At 40.8% G+C, this 23,528-nt stretch overlaps 1 protein-coding gene across 9 annotated transcripts in view; it reads left to right on the top strand.

The window, feature by feature from the left end:
* The window catches only part of DNM3 (dynamin 3), a 200,373-nt gene that overhangs the window by 142,152 nt on the left and 34,693 nt on the right, over positions 1 to 23,528 (top strand). For 7 of the 9 annotated variants that reach the window (XR_003925936.1, XM_030032130.2, XM_030032129.2 and 4 more), the window contains 2 exons: positions 1,116 to 1,227; positions 5,129 to 5,140. Coding sequence is in view for 8 of the 9 variants with exons in the window: in XM_030032130.2 (XP_029887990.1) it covers positions 1,116 to 1,227; positions 5,129 to 5,140 (124 nt within the window). In the remaining variant the exon portion in view is untranslated. The remainder of the gene's footprint in view (positions 1 to 1,115; positions 1,228 to 5,128; positions 5,141 to 23,528) is intronic. The other 2 variants (XM_030032131.2, XM_030032127.2) reach the window with 1 other exon arrangement.

Raw genomic sequence — 23,528 nt, 5'->3', positions numbered from 1 at the left:
CGGCAGTGTGACGGTGAAATCCCACCAGTCCCTGAATGCTAAAGAAATTTGTCTAGGCAGTGATAATAATAGCTTTATTTCCTGGTTCTGTAGTGTATTCAATTTGATTTTCTCAAAATATGGGGTAGAAATGACCTCTGTAGTTGCATAAGGAAACCAAAGAACCCATTGTCGTTGCTGTCTTTGAAAGTTTAAGTAATTTCCATCAACCCCTCTCTCCACCCCCACTCCCCTTTCTCCATAGCTTGCTAAGGAAAGAAAACAGTCTGGTTGCAATGGAAGATTGATTCTTGTGCAACTGTTAAGATCTAGCAAAATGTGGTTTCCTAAGCTTTGTCAGCTAAGCTTGTGGCCTTTCCTAAAAAGACTGTTGGCTGACAAATTTACAGCGATCTGGTCTGTATATAGAATTTGAATTCAGAAACTAATGGCTAAACCGTAAGGGGAAAATCTGTTCTGTGTAGTGAAGAATTTACAAGTACCACCTTCCTCCTTTGTCTTTTCTTCCATTAAGTGGTTCCCTATATTTATCTAATTATGTGAATTACCTGCAAGAGGTGTTATTTAAACATGTCCCAATTTTCTTACTATGACAGCAGACATCAGAGGTTTGTTTTGTTTTTTTAAAATATCTGATTATCATTGTTTTCTTTCCCCTTTTACTGATGATGTCTAAAAGCCAAAAAGGGTATATAATGCACTGAAAGGACTTAACACGGGAAAAGTTGCATTGTTAATTGTTTTGATATTTATTGGTTACAGCAGCAATTGGTCACAAGACATACAGTTTTGTTGGTGTGTCTTATGTGTTTGTCCTCTGCATCACAACAGCCTTTTTTTCCTAAAAGTGCTCCATTTCGGCAAAAGCTGGAAAATTGATTTTAAGTAGTTTCACGGTGCTTTCAGGTTATTATTTCCAGAGCTGTGCTGTAGCATTCTAAGATATTTTTAAGTACTCCATGTAATTATTAAACAAGCACCTGTCCCGTAAACTCTGTTGTCCAAAACAATTACCAAGTAATTTCTGATCCCAAAGGATTTTTAATTTAAAATGCTGTGTGTGTGATACAGTGTAGTAAAATGCTACTTTTACAATGTGGTGCTCTTTGTTCTAGGAATGTTTACAAGGATTACCGTTTCCTTGAGCTAGCCTGTGACTCCCAAGAGGAGGTGGATAGCTGGAAGGCATCTCTGCTACGAGCCGGTGTCTATCCTGATAAATCCTCAGTAAGTTAAACAGCTCACTAGTTTTCCAGTAGCTGCTCTGTTTGAGTCAGAAAAAACAATTGTATCATCTGGGAAAACACCATGTCTGCAGATATCTCAAGAAATGGTAGCCTTTTCATTGTACTCTTCTATGGTAATTTTGAAATATTCATAATTAAATATTTTAAGATTAATTTGCGCGTCAAACCTCAATATTAAAAAAACCAAACCCACAAACCAAACCTTCCAAAATGTTTTTCATTGGATCTGTGTAGTAAAAGTGTTCAGCAATTTGGGGTTTCCTGAGCTTCATTGTTTCTATTAATGTCTTCTAAGGTAAAGATGTGCTTTGAAGAGTTTATTCCCTCAAGCTCTGTATTACAGAACTGACAGAAGCATTCCAGGCAATCATGTATATTTATTTTACTGATTCACTGCATGTTTTTTGTGTATGAAACACATGCTAAACCTTTCCAAAGGCAGTTTTACTCAGCTAATCATCATGTGGAGCAAATTGAACAGGATACAGTAAAAAAGCCTCTATTAATTTAACAGAAAAGACAGAAAGTTGGGAAACAGAATATGCCCAACTATCATTTCATATTTTTTGGACTTAGTTATCTTGATATTTTATATCAAGTGAAGGTTTGAGAAAACGTGTCCAGAGAGAATATAGCAGAAATACCTGTCACTTGAGCTTTTGAAAGTTTCTCTAATGCGTGGTTCACCTTTCTTCAGTAAGTCTGCTGGTCCACTAGATTCCTTCAGCAGAGGATCTGTTCTGAGAAATGATGCTTTGATTTTGATGGAACTTGTTCTTCTTCCTGCTTGTTTTCCATGGGAAGGCCAGGTCCCTTGAGTCCAGGGTCTTGTGCTGTCTTCTGTCTCTTCATCTTTCTCTTCCTCATATTTCCCTTATACTGGGATACCTCCACGGCTTCCAGTATAATTCTGTCTGCTTCTCCTCCGGCTGCTATTCATGCCAACAACCCTCAGCTTCCTCTTTCATACCAAGTTTCAAGGCTACCATCAATAGATAAATCAGAGAATCCTTGAACTGCTGGATTCTCCAATTATTATAGGAATAAACAGTGATGATGTTAATGATGATTTTTTAAGAATAGCTCAAATATGAATTTAGCAGCAGACCCGTCAGGTATCCGAGACCATACCTTTTTAAAATAAATAAATAAATAAATAAATAAATTGGTGACTCTTCAGTATGTTGCCTGACCCAATAGATCAGTTCCTACCTAAGACTATCAGAAGTCATTTTACAAGGATTAGTTATGAGAGGTTACCTAATTAATTACTAGGAACAAAATACTTTTTTTTTTTTTTTTTTCTCCCTTGCTCAGGTTTTAATAATGATGTCAAAAAAGTCTGTTGCTGCCTCTGGTTTAATCGTGTATTCTGTGTGACAAGTTTATCATATTCATATATCTGTTACTTTATCTTTAAACAAGACAGACTAGTTGGATTTCTAAACTTCTCTTCTGTCTTCCTGTCTCTCCCTTCCCCCTAAAAATATTTTGTATTCAAAATGTGTTTATAAAGAATTCTTGGTTTTGTTTAAAGTTGGTCTGTCAAAGGAGTCTTAGACACAAGATGAGAGACTTCCTTGAAAGACACAAGTAGAAGGGAGTCAAAATTCAGGGTTTTTTTGAGGTGGAATTATCTTTAAGTTACGAAAAAGTGAATATTACTGTTCCAAACCCCTGTAGTTTGAAATTCACCCAGTAGCCTATCAAGCTGTTCAGGAAAGATGCTTGATGCTACTCTAGTCTTGCAAAGCACTTTGTTCCTACAGGACTAGAGGTCCAAATGTGGACTGCAGGTCTGCTGTTGAAGTTTTGAATTTTGCAGAGCAAAAGCTCCGAGCCCCAGGGTACTTTAGAAGCTCCAGTGGAACTTAAATAAAAATCAGCAGTGTTTCATTAAAATCCCGTGCATGCTCCTCAGTTTCACACCTTCCTCTGACAATATAAAATAGTTTTAGAGACACTCCCCCAGTCTTTTATTCTCCTTCGAAGATTTAGAGACCATATTTTTATGTAAGAGAGACTGCCAGGAAATGGCAGGAACTTGCATTTACTTCAGTGCTTCCCCACAGCTTTGCGATCCCAGAGTTAAAAAGGCAAAGAAGTACCCTAGCCCCTTCCCAGACTGACCTTCTCGCTCTTTTTCATGTGCGAGTCACAGCTGGTAACTTTGAGTATCCAAGGCTTTGGCACCAGAAGTAGAAAAACTGCTGCTTAGAAATGAAAAATAGATTAATAGTGCTGTAAACCTGGAGTATTGCAGTGGTGAAGCTGGCCTGCTTTCTGTAACTGCCAGAGCAGTGTGCGCAGCCTGGAATTTGAAAGCTAAGCTGTGTGCTTTCATTAACAGTTCTGCTGCTCGCGTACAAGGACACTGATGGAAAACCCAATGCAGTTGCCCCTAGCTGGGTTCCTTCTGTAGTGGCAGGAAAAGTAGGAATTTGTCATTGAATTAAAGAGATTTGTTCTGAATTCTCACCAGGGGCAAATCTGTCAACTAAGAATATTAATTTTTCTGGTTTTTTTTTAGTAGTGCTACTTAAAATTGTGTGATTACAGTGGTGATGGGGCTCAGCACTTACTGCCACTAATATGAATTCTCTATTACTAATTTAATCCTGTAAGCTAAGTACAAGGTTGTTGATTCTTATTTTTTCTTTTTGCCTAAACAGATCTCATTAATATATTAAAAATTAAAGGCCAGATGTCACCCCATTCCTCCATTTCCTCAATTCATTTTGCCTGCCTTCCCTTGCCCTCTGCACATGGGGATGCACACTCACGTTCATCTATTCACTCTCTTGTTAGCTATCTTTAATCACCCCACAATGTTGCTCTACGAGCCCCCGAATTCTTCTGCAGTTTGCCAAGTCACCTCCTTCCCCCAGGAGATTTGCTTTTGTCAGGACGTGGGCTTTGACAGCCACCCAGATAGCAATGAATCAGTGTTTTTATTTTTCCAACCCATATGCAAGTCAGCTTGCTTGATATAAATCACACTGTGGCCAATTCACTTTGAAACGGGATATCCATTTACCAGCTGACTTTACTGCTGGGTTTCTGGACTGATGCATCCAAAACCCTCCTTTTTTAAAAAATGACTACAACTTTGTGACTAACCTTTCCAGACTGTATTTCTCAACTGTAGGCTGGTGTTTATTTTGGCTGACTTCCCACTGTATAATATACTCTGTTCATGCCAGCTCATGGCAAAACTCACAATTAAAAAAAAATAATAGCACAGATGTTTGTCGTAACTTGCTCTGCACACTTCACCTTGCTAGCACCACCCATTCCTTTTCCCCTCTCCCCTAATGGCATCTCCTCCTTATTTTTATTACTAATCTGAAAGTTCAATATTTGCTTTTAAAAAGCATTGGATCATGAAACTTTCCATTCATTGGCATGTCGTAGGGAGTGGCTGTCATGCAAGGGTAAGCAGACATGTTTAGTGGGTTGCTTTGCGTACTGGAAGTTCAGCATTACCAACGCATGAAAGTCCCTCTGGCTTCCGTCCCATCCCTAGATCATTTCAGGCCTCATTTTCTTCTCCCTTGTGTTTGTGTCCTCCAGCTTCCCAGGAGCTGCTCCTGGTTTACCCTGAAGGAAGCAAAAGTGGAATGAGAATGTTTGTGTAGAGAGGAAATTTTGAAAAACAGTGTGAATTTACAACTTTGCCGAACATTTTAAATCCTTTGTGAATGTTCTATGCTCCCCTGGAAGCTGTCTAACTAAAGGATTCAGTGAATGTTCTTTGAGTCACTTCCTCATTTGGTTTGAGCTGTTTCCAGAACTGTATGAGTTAGACTGAATGCATGTAAAATAAATGTATCTAATATTTCTTTTTTTTCCCTCTTTCCTCCTTGCTGCATCCTGCAAAGGGGAACAACAGAGTAAGTTGTTTGTCCTTTTACAAAATCCCTTTGTATCCCATCTCAAGGGTTTTGTCAGGAAAACCGGTTTCTCTTTTGGTTCACGCAACTATTGCCTGCATACTCTTAACAGCAAACTCCTCTTAAAAATGTGGATGCAAAAGTGTCTTCTAGAAAACTATTAATGGCTCTTTGTTTTAATTTCGGGGAAGGAGATGTGTTAAGTGTTGTTTTTTAAGGTGGTTCAGTAAGAATGATGCTAAAAAACAGTATTGGGACCAAAGATTATGAAGGTATAGTAATAAAGACCTTCTGAGGAAAGGTTACTACAGTCTGATGAAACTCATTACAGCTGGATTTTTTGACCATACATCAAAGCTTGTATTAATGGGCAGTTATAAAAACCCAGCACTAAAGTCTTAAATAACAGATTTGCTGGCGTTGTTGGCTAAGCTGAACTAGATCAGTGTACTGGCTTTGAAGGTGCCTTAAAATGGATGGAGGAGGGTGGGGTCAACATTTGACTTGGCTTCTAGACCCTTGATGTGTTCCAGCTGGACAGCAGCAGAAGGGTGTGGGGTGTGGAGAGGGAGAACTGAAATATGCGTGGTCGGGGTTTTTTTTTAAAGTAAGCAGCACATAAAAAGACAGTTTTGCTGATGTTGATCTGATAAACTAATAATTAAGCAGTTCCCAGGGTTAGTACTTTTTCATGCCATTTTTACTGAGCTGAAGAATGGAAAATGCACATCTCACACTTTGGAATATGATGCAGAGAGAATTTGTCATACCACGGAAAGAAGTTATACAGCTTTTGTGCCCTCCCCCCCGCCTCCTGTTTTGGTATATTAACCCTTAGGAAGATGTATCTGGAGCATCAAAAGATGCTTCATAGCAAATGTTGAAAGCAGCCCCTCAAATATTGCCTGTAGAATCTCATTGTGAGCTTGAAGCATTTCTGGGGTATTTGGGAAAGACCCAGGTGGGTTTTTAATGTTCTGGAGGTTGGTGAATTTTGTCTGCTTTTAATTTTTGTATTTTTAACAAGTTTTTGACCACTTCTGTCTCCACAGTAGCCAGCCTCAGAAGCACCAAAAATCTTCTGGTTTGTTGGCCTGCCTGAGAAAAAGGGCTCTTAATGTTGGGTGGGGAGGGGTTAAGAGAAGTGGTGTATTGATGGCGTGGAGAGAGGGACTTTACATAGAAGGTGGTGTGAAATGTAAATGTTAACTGTGTACACTAAAATGTCAAGGTAATGTTTATAATGTTTCTTTATGATATGCTGACTTAAGGCTTTGCTGCTGCAGTAGATGCTGATCTGATCTCCAGAGGAGAGAGGTTAGACTGTAGATGCTCTGTCAAGGGAAATGGAGATAGATGGGGCACCAAAGAGCTCTTGGGGCTGGCAGAAACAGAATCTGTTGGGCAGGAGTTGCAGGGACCAGCTATGTTCTCCAGAGACCTGAGCTATGGGGCACCCCAGCGAGGTCAGGACCGGTAGCATCTGACATAGCATTAGTTGCTAGCGTAAGGCAGGATACCCGTAAGCACGTATAGGAGAGACCTGTGAGATGTGAGGGCTGGTGGAGCTATTAGCTCTCCTTTCACTCTGAGCAAAGGGCAGTTCTTGCTGTAGGTTCAGAAACGTTCTTGCTCTGGCCTGGGCTGTCAGCCAGAAGGTAACTCAAAAAGAAATATCCAGAAAACCATCATCCTGATCTTTCTTTTGGACCCCGTTCCTTGTAAGGATTCTTGTATCCTCATCTGTGTGTCCCTCCCCTCTCTTTCACACCGGTCGTTCATGCTGGATTCTGGAGATTGCATTATCCCAATGACTCAGATAGAATTAACGTGCAGCTGCCTGCAGGGGCTCAAACCCCACAAACACCTTGAGATTTCTGGACCTAGTGGCATGGAAAATTAAATGGGTAAACCTGAGAGGTGACGAGAGTTTTTGAGAAGGGGTCAGGGGGAGAGGAGAACGGCAAATTGAGGATGATGATGGTTTCTCAAAGCTTCTTATGCAGCTTTATGCTGCAAAGCTGCATAATCCCACCTTACTGTCCTGGTACAGAATTACTGGGTAGCTAGCAGAGCTGTAACCCTCCTGCTAGTGCTGCCCAGTGTGGCATTCATACCGTGGATCATGTCGTATGTACATATGTAAAGATCCCATACCCACCCACCCATTCAAATTGTGGCTGCTTTTATACTTCTGCCTTCAGCTTTGCACTCTTAGATTTACAAAAGTAAAAATAAACATTGGAGTAACGAGTTCCTAAGAAAAAGGGGGGGAAGGGAAGTGAAGAGGGTTTATAATCATCAGAGGGCTACTAATAATTTTTATTTTCACTTTTTATTGTTGCACAATCATTAACGTAAGTGAGATTTCTCACATGGTTAAAGATAAATATATCTTCAAAAGCTTTGTTGGATAAAATCTGTAAAAGGGTCGTGTAGAATGAGGTAATGGAGACCTACCTCATTCAGCAAGCACATGTTGGCAAGCCACATTTTACTAATATTAAAACTGAACTCCACTCCACAGCCTTGCGCAGAGAAAGAGTGGGGCATTGCGCAGAGTTGCGCAGAGCATTGTAGCTTCAGTCCAGGTACTGAAGACAGAGGAGCCAAATGCTTCTAAGTGTCTTAGTCCACCATTGTGAATTTGCTTCCTCCCCTGTGCATCTTCATCACCCTCATTTAAAAATAAAAAAAAATCCCCCCCAAGCAGCCCTCCAGAGCCTGCTGTTTGAAAACAACAGCGAAACCTGTAACATTTCTCATGAAGTCCATCTTCAGTATGCTTCTACCATTGTTAGGTTAAAAGATTAGATAGATGCTCTGTCCTTGTGAAATTTTGGTTCCAAATCTCTAGGCACTCAAGCAGTAAAACAGCAACAACAAAAAAAACCCCAAACCCAAAGTGACACTTTTTAATACAGAAAATTCACCTTTCCTTTGTCTTCCTTAAGCAGTGAGTTAGCCAATCATTTCTGCTTAATTTGAAGGATCACACACTTTAATGCTGAGCTCAGACTTGAGAAAATTCAACTTGGAAAATAAAAATCTGATTAAATTACTTTTTGTGGATAAAGTGACAACAAAGTTCTTACCTTCTAATTATTTTGCATTACTGCTTGCTGATACCCTTTACAAAACATGTAGATCTGAAGTTTATAAATCCTATATTCGCATCTCAGTCAGTGGAGTTGTCACAGTGCAGATACTACTGTGCATGTGAACATTCACTGAATGTAAAGTCAGTTAGTTGAATTTTCTCTTGGGAAAAACAGAATTCCCTTTGAAAGGAGAAGGAAAATACTCTCCCTGCCAGGTCAGTTTGCATGTTATTCTTTAAAATATTTCTTGGTGACATATTAATTGCTTAGATTCAAGTTTTTTTTTTTTTTTTTTTTTTTTTATTTGAGGGGGGGTAGTTTTACTAAACCCAGATTCCAGATCAGCTACTTCATTAAGAAGACCAGATGTCCTACTGTCTCTTGAGACAGTCCTGGAAAATGGAAACTTAGTGAAGTCAGGATACTCATTCTACCTACGTATATGACAACAGCTCTCAGTTCATCTATTTCATGCTTGGCTATTGACATGTAAATTGTGGATACAGTGCCAGAAGCCATATGTATCTTTGCATTGTAATAAGGCTCTGATGCTTTCTTTTTCAAATTCAGCCATGTTTCTGAAGGGTCTTCAATTACCTCTGAGACAAACTCTGACTCAGCCAGTTACTGGCTGTGGTGATGCTCTATGAGTGCCCCAGCCAGATTCAAACTGAAAGTAAGTGGTTCTGCTCTGGGATTGCTAAAGTCTGTGTTCAAGTTAAGTTCCTAAACTAGAAAAAGACTCGTTTGGGTTTGTTGCATAGTAGTAAGTTGAAAAGCAAACTATGCTGATACGTCAGAGGGTAAAACGGTGTCGACAGAAGTGTAAACTGTGCATTTACTGGTTTTACTTCTTTTTTTTTTTTAAACTAGTATATTTTAAAAAAGGAAGGCATTGAATTCTAGGAAAAGAAGAATCCACTTCAGTTATGACTAAAATTGGCTTAAGGCCAACTAGGTTTAAAAATAACTTGTAAATGAAGAAATGTTAAAATTTTTTTTTTAAGTGGAAAAATGCCATAATTTTATAGACAGTGTTTCAGTCATTGCTTTGAACAGATGAATTGAATTTTACAATGAAGTCACGGTGTAAAAGAGTAGACCAAGTGAGTGAGAGTGCATGCGCACACATGCTGGGTCAAAAGCAGTCCAAAATACAGGGAGGAAAGGAAATGGCAGGCTGTTTTTCAGTCCCTTTCTTACTGCCTAGCTGTTTCAAGGATGTGAAAACATGTTTCAGATAGTTTTTATCTTCCTGTTCTCCTAAATATTTACTAGTTCAAACAAAAACTAGATACAGCCTTGCTCCCCCAATGTTCCCTGAGAAACAGAGCAGCCCTGGTTTATATTCTTGTACGAGTAAAATAATTACCAGCACGAGAGAGTTAAAAATGTACAGGGAAAAAGAGATTCATGGTATTGCATCAGTTGCACTGACTGTAACAAGATGCAGGCTAACGGACTGAATGATTTCAAAACCAGTCCTGGCGAAGCTGGTAACTGCCTATCAGGGGTTGGGGGTTCAATTTTTTGGGTTTTACATTTCTGCTATTAAATGGGACTGCTGACATTAAGCAAACTCCAGGAAATTTAGAAATGAGCAAACATCTTTTATTTCTGTAATGTATTCATGGTGGGCTCTTTACTGTGCTTTTGGCAAGGCATCTGCATGTTGAAAATATTTTTAAATTCTTCATTCTTTGTGGCACAGCCAATTTTTGCACCACTTCCACTCTGATGAAAGATTTCATTGAAGCCCTACAGAAAGGTGAAAACTCTTTGGTTGTGAAGTTTCAGGTTATGGAGCGTGAGCGTCAGCCCTATTCTGGACATTTAGTGAGAATTGCCCTGGGGAAGGCAGTGAAGGTGGCCAACCTCTAAGGATGCTTTCCCAGCCCTGGTCAATGAGCACTGAGAGCTGGCTGGCGGAGTGGAAGGTGCTTCTGGACTGTGCTGCACCAACCTCTGCCACAAAGGTCCTTTGGACTCCAGGCTGATACCTGCAGCTGGAGTCCCTGTCTCTCCAGGTCTCAGAACAGCTGCAGTCAGGAAGGTCTGATTGCCACTTTAGTGCAACAGTATGGGGTCACCCAGGATGGGGACCGAACAGAAGGAAGAACACACTCACAGGTACCACAAGGCTTTGGGATGACCCTAAAATATCTTCCTTGTCTTCCAAGTCAGTAACTGCACAAAAACCTACTCCCAAGTAGTAATTGGGAGTAAATAAAAATTTGAAAGATTTTTTTCCTGCCAGAAATGTCACCAGGCTCACCCTTCCATAGCATTTACAGTGTAACAGGAAATGTAGTCATTGGACACGAGGGTGGAGGGCAGCTGGTGAACGGCCAGACACTTCTTTTTTCTCATTTACAAGGGAAAACAAGATGATCAGGAGAAACTGAATGCTGTTCTCCCTGACTCTGTTTTGGACAAAAACTAAGATACACAGTGTCTAGTCCGATACATAGTTCATCCTGGATTTCTTTAACCTTTCCTACCTATTTTTTTCTGTGGAGATAGGTTTATAATTACTTTCCATATGTCGAGTCAGACTCAAGTCCCATGTTCTGGGTGTAAAATCCTCCATTCTGGAGCTGTGTTCTCCACTCATGTAACTCTCCTTCCATGATGTCATGTGTTCCTGTTCTGTGGTCACTCCTCAGGTCCTGTCCCAGCTGTTTCCCAGATCCATTGTGGCCTTTGATTAACTGATGTCTTCCCCGTTCTTTTCTGTTTGTTGTATTGTGTGACACTTGACCTACCGAGTGCACTGATTTTGGAGAATTGGGATTTCCCACTAGGAAGAGCTGGCTATGGACGTTTTGTGGTGTTTGATCAGTGCAATTCTTTGGTGACTTTCATACCCTTGTTCCTAAATCCCCTGTTCCTGCAGCTGAGAAAGAAGTGGTCTTACTCTGTTTCCTTTGCATTCTTTCTCTTTTAAACACAACCTCTGCTTTTCCTCTTTTATAATCAAGTTATCTGTAACTCAAAGAGAGAATTACATGTCACTGAATGTGCTACTAAGTTCAAATAACACAAATTATTTGGGTAGGTATAAGCTCAGTGGTGGGTAGATGCAAAGTTACCATGAGCTGTCACACAAGGTGTCAGCCCCATATCAGACCCTTTAAATAGCAGATATTCAAACTTTCCAGTCACACTTGTTGCACAGTGTTATCTTGACCTGTTCAACAGTTGGGGTTTCTGTACTGGGTGGCAGCATACCTAAGAGCATTTAGGGAAATCACCTAAAGATACTAACCCAGAGCACGGAAGATAAAGTCCATGAGAAAAATTAGTCTTGTGCAATGTAATTTGGAATTCAGTTGTACTTTGATAGTTTAAAACTCTGCTTCATTTGCAGACCTAGATATTTTCTAGTGGAAGCAGGAACATCCATATAATGAATAGAAGCCTTTCCAGTCACAGGCCAGTTGTCCCTAGCTGTGTTCTGCAGACGCTGTGTAGAAGTAGTCTGTAGTTGCTCAGGACCATGGTCTGGAAACAACTGCTGTACCATAATTCTAATTTATAGTTATTAAAGGTTATCTGGCTGATTCAGATAGCAAATTCTCAGAAGCACTGTGAGCGAGATTGTCCTTAGCTTTGCTGTCAGGGCAGTGAAAAAAATGGCAGAGGCCACCCTTTTATGCACTTTTGCAGCTGCATACAGTCAGGCATCCTCAAATAGCTCAACCTCTATTTCATATCACCTGTGGCCCGAGATATGGCTGCAAACACTCAAGAGATGAGAAGTTCTCATGCCAGCTCTGTGCACCAAGGAGGTCTATGGGCACAGTTCCTTGCTGTTCCTCAACTGAGGGCTTCGATATCGGTAACCGTCTGGCTCTATGAACAATGACACCAGCAGGCAGCCTCAAATGTGTTGGTGTCTAGAGCTGCGGGTTTATACGTGAACCAGAGTTGGTATATTTATATGTGGGCCAGCGTATGTCTCTGTATGTAGGTACAAGTAACCAATGTCCTATGCAAAGGTAAATTCCTACCCTCATTTGTAGGACTTCTTTACGTCCAGAGCAATGGCTTCTGGTTAAGGGCTCACTGATGATTAAAAAGTTAAAGCTAAGGCTAACAGTGAGAACAAAATAGAGCATTGTCTGCAATCCTTAACACCATCTGTATTGCCCTTGGTATGGTGAAAATCGAGGCTCTTGCTTTAGGAAGGTTGTCCTTCACTTGTCTTTAATAGTTTGAAAACATCAACTCTCTATCTGTGCTCTTTGTTATATACTGCTCTGCAGGAAATACCTCTTAACCTGATGAGTGAATGCATATGCTCAGAAATTGTTTAATTGCAACCAGTCTAGGTCATGGAAAGGCTGGAAGATGGGTACGGTGAAGTCAATGGCATCAACTTCCAGAGAGTTAGAATTTCACCCGTTGTGAGTGGGTGTGTTGTCCTTAGTGTTGTATGTTTTTAGGGGACTGTTGTTTTTTTCTGTGCTTTCTGTAGTCTGATTAGTGTTCTGCTAAAATAAAGTTCTCCTTTCCTAGAACCAGTCCTGGCATTGTCTGATTGGGGCTGTGATTTTTGCCCCATGTTGTATTTCTTTTATTTAGTTCCATCTTATTTGTACAGTTTCTTTTGTAAGCCACAGCATGATGCCTTTCCAGCAGCTGTTTTTAATACGGTGAATAGATACTATTTGTCTAGAAGCTGCAGTTGTGGACCAGGATCTCATTTTACAAACTTAGAGTAAAAACATGGTTCCTTGCAGTCAAAGAATGACGTGAGAGAATTTAGAATTGATGGATAATTACAGAACAGTGTCCTGTCTGTGGTTTCTGTTAAAGGTTTGTCAGTACCCATTGAGTGCCTCTGGAAACACAGGCTTTTGAGGCAAACTACCTGTTTGTCACTGGTCTGACTAGCAGAGGACATGGGAATTAGGGTTGTTTTGTTACTAATGAATTCTGTAAAGAAAGGAGCATGATTTCTTTCACAGGAGTTCTCTCTTCAAGCCTGAGAAAGCAGTATTATGAGTGGTTTGGAGCAGGTTTGGCAAGATGTCTTCATATTTCATTCTTTAAAAATACCCCGCCTCGACATCTTTTGCATATGCAGTGATTTCTTTCTGCCTGTCTTGTAAGAACAAGTGGTGATTAATCCTCCTGTTCTGCTTATTTACCAGACTTTCTTCAATTAATCTCTAAAATTTGACACTAGTTCATTTAAGTGTCCGTCCTTACCTGGTGGAAGCATCTCAGCTTAAAGTATGATTGGAAATTTGCTCAAGTGTTTTCGTTGGGTCAGTTGTTCAAGTGATTTAAAATCAGTAATCCTTGTGAACTAGCCTAGATGTTAAGCATGCGTATGAAGTTCTCCATCCTTTTGTTTCAAAGTGTGTGTGTGTGTGTGTGTGTGTGTGTGTCTTTGCTCAGGTACACTGAATGGGTTTCCTTTAGGGTATACAAGTATCAACATTTTCCCATCAAAATTCAGATCTTTTCTGATGGGATCCCACTGCGGAATTGCATGTATTTCTATGGATCTGTGTCTAGAATAATCTGTGATTATTCCTTCCAAGTCTGGATCTCTTGACTGTAGACTACTTCACTCTCCCTTCACAGACAGTGGGTCCTTGGAAGCAAAAGCTCAGCTGTCCTGAGTGCCAGGTTCCTAGGTAATTGTCTATGGGCAACATGACAGTAGAGCAAGGGAACTCAAATTTACAATGGAGTACTTAAATACACATCTTTTCTCTGGTAAGGCTCAGGAATGTTGCCATTCCATGAAAGATAAAAGGATGCAGCACTTCTTAGTGTGACCTGTTCCTCTTTTGTGCATTGCTGGGTTTTCAAGTCATTCCTGCCTACGCTCTTTGTAGTTGAATCTTCCATTTCAGATGTTGGAATGGTTTACTTGACCTAAAAGATGTTCATGTTTTAAAGCAGTTACTTATATCTTACTTGCAGCTGCTTTTTTTCTGTGCGAAGCTCTTGCTTCTTCAGTATTGGTGGCCTTTAGGCTGCTCTTTCATAGCTTTGTATAAATTATATTTCATCATATATAGAAGAGCATTAAGCTATCTACCTGAGTTTACAGATAGTCACAAATACCTGAAAGATTGTCACAAATACCCTGTTCCTTCCAAATTCAATCCCCAGCTGACAATGGAAAATTACAGTTCAAATATCAGTGATGCTGCCTCTTTTGTTGCTGAGCATTTTGGTACAACACTGCTTTACTATGGTAACTCCACAGTCCTTTGGGAATGACTCTTCAATGCTTCCAACCTTCAATTTTTTTCTTGACAAGTTTCTGGCTATGTCCTGGAAAATTTCTGGAGTCTGCTATGGATCTACAGCAGCTGAAAGTAAGGGGAGCAGCATAAACTAAAACACGTTATGTTCGGTATGAAAAGGAGTAACTTTGGGCAGAGGAGGTTTCCAGTGCAAATTAAAATGTCCACATTCACACTTAACAAGCTACAAACTCATTAGAGAGCGAGGTAAAATTGCTAAGAAGTTGCTACCAAGTTTCCACTCTGTCCTCCTGGACATCTGCAAAAACTAAGCGACTTTGCTACAGAACATAAGCTCTGCTTGACACAAAATGCTTTTGTTAATATTCCTACCTGGAATCTCCAACAGTAGAGTTTTTTAGTCAGTCCAAGTTCAGGCGTCACGGTGTTCAGATCTGGTCATTTGTTTGGAAACCACTGTAATTTCTCCTATTTTTATGAACTTACTTTACTGAGTTTAAAGTCTCTTTGCTGGAAGATATGCTTAAAAACACAACTTGCTTCCAAAAGGTTGTGCTAATTTAAAAAAAAAAAAAAAAAAAAAAAGGAAAAAGAAAAAGAAAGAAAATGAAAGAAAATAAAACCCCATAGCCAAAGAAGTTATACATTGCAAGTTATATCCATCCCTTCTTTGGATAGAGGACTATTTCTTGCACAGCCTGCTGTGTGTCTGATAACATATTCCAGAGAGGCTGTGCATGCAGCAAGCTTTTCATTCAGTTTCTTTGGGTGTAGTACAGCAGGATATCTGAATCCATAACACTTAGTTATAAAAGATGCAGAATGTATTGAAATCCAGGCATTTATATATCTTGAGAGTACGACTGCATGTAGTCAACAGAGGAGCACCCTCCAATGCTGTAACAAAAAGCATTCTTTTCACATTTCTTCCCAGTTTGCATTAGACATGTCATACAAGAGCTAGAATATGAGGCAGACTTTGCAAGCAGCCACGGCAGTTCTTAACTGTTTTTTGGGTTTCCCAAAGAGAACTGGGCTCAATAGGTTGTCCTGCTGCCAAAGGTTTTATCATGTGGACTGAGTATCGTAACGGAACAGACAACACCATCTTCATGTGTTTTTAGACATGTTATTTACTGGGGTTTCCCTGAAGAAAGCTTAGGGATTCTTTCCTTATGAGTCACTTAACCAAGTGACTGTTTTTATATAAACTTTCCTTCAGCTGGTTAGAGTTGGAACACAGTGTCTTCTGCTCCTTCTGGGGTCTGACTTTTCTCTTAATTTCTTTTAATTGTTGTTCCTGCGGCCAACAGGATGGTTTGAACCTTGTGGCCTTCCCCTGCACCCTCTCCGAGTTGCATAGTCTTGAAAATCGCTGGTCTAGCCAGCAGAAGTGCTGGTGGCAATCACTATCTGTGTGCGATTCCACTTCTCAGCTTTCTACCTTGTGGTGCTTTTTCAACTCCGCACCTTACTTGCGGCTTAAGGAGAATGTGCTGTTTACATAAGCCAAACTGGAGTTTGCATTTTATGTGCTGAAATTAAAACAAAAAGTTGATATTCGACTTCAGCGGCATAAAGGTTAAAAGCTGTAAAGTGCTGTGTTTCCATAATGGAAATTGCTAAACCTGGAGAGACACATGCCTTCTCTTACATACCCCTGAATCCTTTCTCACCCTTTTTCGGTGGCTGCAGTGGAGTCGTCTTTTGCCAGTGGAGTGATGCAGAGTCACTTTTAATTACCTCCTTCCCCTGCTTTTGATTTCAAGCCCAACTGATGGCGCCAGGGGCTGAACCACAGGGAGATCTCCGGGCAAGTCCTGCCTATGTCAGGCAGCCTTGCCAGGCAGATGCTATACAGCCTGCTGCACTTCCTTCTGGTGTTTTTTTTTATTACATTTTTTTTTTTTTTTTTTAGCCTGAGACAGGAGCTATGTTAAAATCTAGTAACTCTGCAATGCGCTTGTACATGTGAAATTCTAGGTTATGGTCAGCAACTTCTCTTCCGCTCCCTGACCTCACTTCAGATATTTATAGTCTGCGTGTACATGTATGTAATTATATATATGTTTGACTTCACGGGTAACATATCCCGTATACACAGATTTGTTAAAATGCATGCCATTATTTTAAGCCAAGAAGTATGCAGAGTTCTTTGAGTCTTTTTCATAACCCAAGATTGGATTTCTTTATTTTTACAGGAACAGGAATGGTTTAGCTGGAATGAAAGTTCATTCCACTGCATCATTAGCTACAGGCAATCTTCAGTTGAAGCCTAGCCCATTTTTCATGCTAAAGCTCTAATAGTTTGACTATTAATCAACATGTAGGATGAATTTCTGGTGCTGAGAGCGCTTGTCTGCATGCCTGTAATTTAAGCTGAAGTCTTTTTTTTTTTTTTTTCTTATGAAAGGAAGGTAGCCAGAAAATAAATTATATTTTAAAGAGCTCACCTCCCTCTCACCCCCTTCTACCATTCCCCTTCTGATAAACACCCCAATAGTTTTCACTAGACGGATGTGGAGATTTAGCCAGAGTAGCAGATCCTCAAGTGTGTCATTTGATCCTCCAATAATTCTAAAGCAACCTTCTGTTAGATGACACTAGTCACTGACACGGTGATTGTCTCAGGTGTGATACTGAGTACCAAGGGTCCACTCCAACTTGCTTTTATCAATTTTAATGTTAATTTTAGGGTCTCAGATAAAGTTTTTCCTTCCCTTCTCCATTACATGGAAGCTGTAAGCAGCAGCCCATGTGATCAAGATCTTCAGTCAGCTGTTTACCTGCCTTTTCAGCTGCCTGCTCTTCTCACGCAAGGGTCATGCCCTCTTACCAAGTTGGGTGAAGGCTTCTGGAAGGGTGACAGGAGGTGACAAGTCAACCCATGGGACCAGCTCACTGAACGGAGAGTGACAGTTTCTGTTTACTCCTCCTGCCGTTCAGATTGCTCTTTATGGCCAGGCCCCTCTCCTCCCTACGTAGAAGCCCGTAGAAAGTGAAGATTCAGAGGACTGATCCTCCAGTTTGGAGACAGAAATGGGGAAAAATCATGCTTGGAAGGGCAGGAATTGTTTCCTTACACTGTTTCTCTACTCTAGTCTGACCAGGCTCCCTAAATCGCTCTGCACAGACCTGTGGAACATGCAGTACTTCTCCAGCCCCCACTGAAGAAAGTGGTCAAACAACAGTCTCCATGCCTGGTGGCTTCTTAAGAAATGTCTTTTCCAAAGGCCACATTCCTCTTTTCTCAGGCCCAGTAAGCAGCAGAAGCACCTTTGGGTCGATCAGTTTGTGCATGGGAGTTTTTGGAAACCGCTAACCAAATATCTTTGCTCTTTTCTCCCAGATATACTCCCCAGCTTAATGGGAGAGCTGCTGCAGAGCCCTTTCCAGCTTGGAGGCAAGGGAGTATGGTTTGGAACATGGACAAGGACCTTGTGGGGGAGGGAGGAAGAGAGCCATATAGTTCATATAAGATGCAGAGCTATTTCAATTTAACTGTCTAGGGCTCTGAAAGACTGCAGTGCTTTACCCTGTGGAGGCTGAAAAGCAGTTTCAATGCTATTGTGATAAAATCTTCTTGTTCTGGCCATGCAGTTTCTTTTCACTCTTAAGGAAATAGTGCAGAAACCCTGGAAACAAGGGAAATCTAAAGCATTATCTTTCCCCAGAAGGCACATAGCACAGTGTTCCCTGTATTGGACCCGAATTGCTCATAACAGAGACTACCAACGCATTTGGTCTTTTCACGGCCACATTATACCAGTGTCTCAGAATTATCTGATACTTAGTTAGAGGTGTTTGGGTTTTCTTTTCCTTTGTTATTGCTAACTCATGAGCTCCCTGTCCAGCGTAACAGCTGTCATTAGTCTGTCAGCATATAACTATTATTTTATCCTGTTTCTGTTTTTCCAATCCTTGAAGTTATCCATGTCTTCCAGGACACTGTTCCATCCCCCATTGTGTTGACAGTACCTCACAATTTTGTGTTATGGGCAGAAAGAAGTTTAACTGGCAAGTTCATGCTATTTTATTTCAGTAAGACTGATCCATTGGACACTGATGGTGAAATCCTTCAAGGCTGCTAGTTCTTCTTCCCATGTTATCATTTATTTATCTGTTAGGTTTTTTACTGTACCATTCTTTCATTAATACTCATCTTTATAAGCCTAATTGCCAGTCTCCTAAGGGTATCACTTTGCTGAACCAAAGATCTGTCAAGTTTCCCTTAATCAGAAAATCAGTTAACTTATTGAATCTGGCATGCTCTGCCTTCTTTCTTTCTTTTTATGTTTTTTTTATTTTATTTCAAGTCTTTCTTTAGAAACATGTTCAAAAGCCTTGCATACAGTCATGGTTCAACTAACAAGCCTGTACTTGCGTTGCTTCCCATTTTGTTGAGTGTGGGCACTGCACTTGCTGTTCCACAAACCCAAGTACCGCACTGATACCTTCATACTGTGATGCTGCACCCACTCCATGGGCAGTAGCGGGACCTGTTGTGTTACGGGGAGCTGATGACTGGATATGGGTGTGTATCAATGATACTTGTAGCAGATTCTGCACAACGTATCTTTCTCTTTTGAGGGTAGCAATTTATTCCCTCACTGCTTCCCTTCACATCTCCTGTCCTGGTTAGGAAAGAATGATAACGATACACTGAGTTTTATTTCACCTGAGACAGTTGGTACAAGAGTGCAAGAACTTTTGTCTGTGAAAGCTTGGTAGCCAAAATACTTTGCTCTGAGGAACCCAATGGAAATCGTCTCGTCAAATAGCAAGCTTCGGGGCCAGTGACTTAGGTTTACCCCTGCTCTGGTCTGGAAGACAAGAAACTGCCCATGACAGCCATGAGGAGCTGAAAGCAGTAATTCATGCTTCTGCGACACAGCATTTTCTCCTTTGGTGTTATCAGTAAATTGCACCCCAAAATATAGCCTGCAATTCCAGACCCAGTCTTTCCTCTGTGTCTCCTTTGCTGCTTGCCTGGCCACTGACTGGTTTTCCTTTTCAGGTCTTTTCATTTTTATACTGGTTCAGTTCCCAGTCCTCTTCCAATGCTTCCAAACATACAATCAAGTTCCCTTGGGCTAGTTGATCTGTTAGTGCGTGTTTCGCATAAGCCTTCACTTTCTCCAACTGTGGTCGTTCATGGTTCCATGTGAACCATGGTTCACATCACTGTAGATTTTCTTGCCAATAACCATTGCCCCTGCACACGTGCATGGTATCTGTGTGTGGTTGTAAAGAACTACATGCATTTGTAGGCATCTGAATTTAAATTGTACTAGTTTACGCTGAGGTATGTTTCTGTCTAATTCTAGAGAGTATTAGGGACAAATAAGAATTGTTTCATGTGGAATATGTAATTATCAATTGAAAAATCTGCACCCTCTCAGATGCCTTGTCAACACTTCATGTCTCAAAATGCGTAGTATCCAGAAAACTGTGGTGTTAACCTTTTCTACTCCATGCTAAACATGTGAAAAATCAGTACTTTTTTGTGTTTGCATGGGATCTTTGTTCGCTGTGATTAATGGTCCACTAAGAGTGTCCAATACAAGTTCAGTGCAATGTACAAAGTGTCTTTGATGCCAGACATTCTACAGTGCTGTGCAGAAACTAAAGCTAATAGTCGTAAGCCTGAGAGGACTGGAATGTTTTCAATTTACTTTTAAACAAATGACTTTATTGTGCCATTCTCACATGGGAGTAAATTCCACAGCCTTAGTGCCACATTAGACAAAATTTTTTTACCTGCTGATTTCTGTTTATACTTGGAGAAAAGAAATTAACCTCAGTTAGGGTTTGGGGGGAATAGGACAGAACTATTAAACTCGGTGGGAATTTTGCCAGGGGCTTCGCTGAGAGCAGAGTGGGATGTAGGAGTACAGGATGTAGCTGAAGGATGATTTGTGGTGCAGAGTGAGTTCAGGAATTCTGTGTGCCTAAAGATCAAACTCATGAAGGGCACCTGTAGGAAAAGCTTTAAAACTGGTTTCGCCACTCCTGAAATGTAAGGAAGCAGTTGTTGTAGTCTGAGTAAATGCCAGTGGATGTCAGGAGGAAGATTCCTAGTCACTGCAGTTGGAGTTAAATAAGGCTCAACTCCTGAAAGTAACAGTTCTCAAATAAGTAATGGGCATCTGTAGCCATAAAGGAATGACAGCTCTTGACCTCAAAGAGAGAAAGTGTCGCTGAACTCACGACATTGCTGTTGTAATGGTAAAGATTTTCAGACCAAGACAAGGAAGTTTTGAAAGAATGAGTCTTCAGTGCTGATAGGATGGTCTAATACCATGGATCTGTAAAAATATAAAATATTTGCAAAAGGCCTAAGCAAGGAACATGGATCCATTCAGCAAGTGGGAGACCCTCTAATGCTAATAAGTGCATCGTAGTCTTCTGATAGGTACAATACAGAACCCATTCCAGTAACTCCTTTTGATCAAAACATGAATGTACATTAATTACTAACAGAACCAAGAATGCTGGATTTTATTTTTTTTTAACTGCTCACTGGGCCTTTTTTGTACTAAACCTTTTTCTACAAGGCTTTTGTTTTGTGCATGTTATGTGGTTTTATTGCTTTATAAATCCTTAAGCAACTAAGAAAAGGGTTGAGTTTTGTTTTGACTAATGTTTTTACTTTTACTTTGGCCGTCTACAATTCATTAGTATTTTATGTTACACGTCACTGCATGGAAATTGAAATGGAAAAAATTACAAGTTTAAGAGATGCTTAGGTAAATGCAATTGCAGAAATTGCACAAATAAATCCACTCACCTGAAAATAGCTTTAGAGCCTTTTGTCTTCCTCTGATGTTTCTAACCACTTTCTGGTCTTTTCCAAAATAATAGCTCATCTCTGTGCAATGGCTTTCCATAAAACTTTACCTCAGTTACAAAATGAACAATGTAAATGGTGCAAATCATTCTGGAGTGTCCTCGGAGCCCTAAAGCCTTTGCTGCCACTGATTTGGCCTCTAAAGGAAGATACACCTAAAGCTTTTGTAGACTGTCAAGAGCAACAGGGAAAATGGTCTGAGAGCTATTTCCATTTTGACTTGTAAGGCAGGAAAAGTCTGTCCAGTTGGTTTCTCCTCACTTGGCAGCTTTTGTCCTTTTTTAAAAAAAATGTGGTGTATGTTGATCATTGCTGAAAAGAAACCAGTATGTGTATAGAGGGTGATAGCTTTTACTATATAGCCAAATGCTGCCATGGGTCAAAACAGAGACCAGGAGCGTTACTCTGCAGTGCTGGGAAGCTTGTGGGGGCAAAGGCAGTGCCAGTTTCTTCCCAGGTGGTGCCGGTATGTGGTTTATTTCCATGAGCAGAACAACGATTTTGTTACAAATCCAGATTTTCTAAAAAGTCTAGGCTGTGTTTCCAGGGTTGTTGTAAAGCCTCTCTCCCTGCGGTGGGGAAGAAACCGTGCAGGAGAGGGCAGGATCACTTGTGTTTAAACCAGGCTGAATGTTCCTGGGCAGCAGCTCTCCATCCTATCCTAGCAGCAGGTGCCCAGCTGTCCTCTTCAAATGGGAAGCGCGACTGCATCAAGGGAATATCACCAGGGCCTGAGGCTGTATTAGCTTTCCAGACTGGGTAGAGTAAGGAGCAATTACGTGCTTTTGCCTAAGACTCCTCTGACTCTCTCTCTAACCCACTCGCTTCCTGCCCATCTGGAAAGGCAGGCCCCTCACTTGCAAACTGTCTTGGGAAAAGAGAGGAGGAGGGAATATGCTTCGATGGAAGCATCTTATCCCCTTTGTCTCCCAAATTCCTGTCTACAGTAGGGACATAATCTGTGCTTAAAGGTGGCTCCCTGGGGGGCCCCGGTTTGGCAGGCGGACTGGTAGGGAACACATGCTCTGAAGCCAGAGGGTGTCTCAAGTGAAATGATATTTGAATCTCGTCATGCAGGTCTTAATAATCCATGAGTCTTAATATGGCCATAAGGCTATAAATTCAGGGATTTTGACCTCAAAGTCTTTGAGTGTGTTTAAAAATAGCTCACCCATCCTCATTTTATCACTTCATATACTCTGACACAATTTTGGAACCTGCCTCCATCCCATCTAGCAGGGGAACACTATAATTAAGAATCAGTTTTGAAAGGCTGTTCTCTCTTAGCTTAAGGCAGAATAAGGCTTTATGTATTTTGCAGGAGATTATAAACAATTCATCGGCTAAAATTAGCAGTAAAAAGGGAGCCCCAGTTCTTTCCTGCACTGTGGTTTGTACCACAAAGACTTAGTGTTTTTAAATCATGACAGAGCTCTCTAAAAACCTTGAAAGCATATTATGTATGTCACTTTGGCTCAGTTAGGAATAGTCTCACCTCTAAGCCAGAAGGCCATGGGTTCAAGTTCCATGCCCGCCCTTGGATTTAGCTGTCTCACAGTAATTTTATTACAAAAAACATTTAAAAATAGAACTATAGGGGAAGAAGAGTGAAACTTTTGTATCTGTAACTGCACTGTGAGACATTCAGTCATTGGGACAATATGTTAAACCACTCAGGGGCTAGCCCTAATGGTGTAGCAGTTTTTTCTCTTCTTGATAAAACCAGTTCTAATCCTTGGGAGTGTGTGCGTGAGCTACTGTTCCCTGTCTGAAAGAAGTTTGCCTTTTCATCGTGCTGCCACAAGGATGGGGTTCCTTGATTGTACATTGCTGTGCAAGAGCTGAAACAGGAGAGATGTCAAATGAGTCTGGACTTCACCTTTTGCTGGTGACTAGTAACAGAAGGCGGGAGGGGGGGGGGGGGGGGCAGGGGGAAAATCAATCCTTTGAACCGAAAATGCCACAGGTCATTTAAAAAGTGAATGCAAAAATATCCAACTGAAGTGCGAGGCTATGGTTGTTTGTGGCAACAATAAAGCCAGGTGATCTTAACTGCAAAGGTAGACTCCATATTGTGTCTGCTTGGACCTCAGGAAGAGTGCTAATCACTCATGTCCTTTAACTTCCCCATAGAGAGGAGGTCAGAGTGACTTAAGGTTTAAACTTTATATTTTCATTTTGGTTTGTGCCAGCAAGCATGTGGT

The sequence above is a fragment of the Aquila chrysaetos genome, chromosome 12 (assembly GCF_900496995.4).
Source record: "Aquila chrysaetos chrysaetos chromosome 12, bAquChr1.4, whole genome shotgun sequence".
NCBI lineage: Eukaryota > Metazoa > Chordata > Aves > Accipitriformes > Accipitridae > Aquila > Aquila chrysaetos.
Note: the sequence above shows the minus strand (reverse complement) of the source record. Positions and strands in the feature narration are given on the sequence as shown.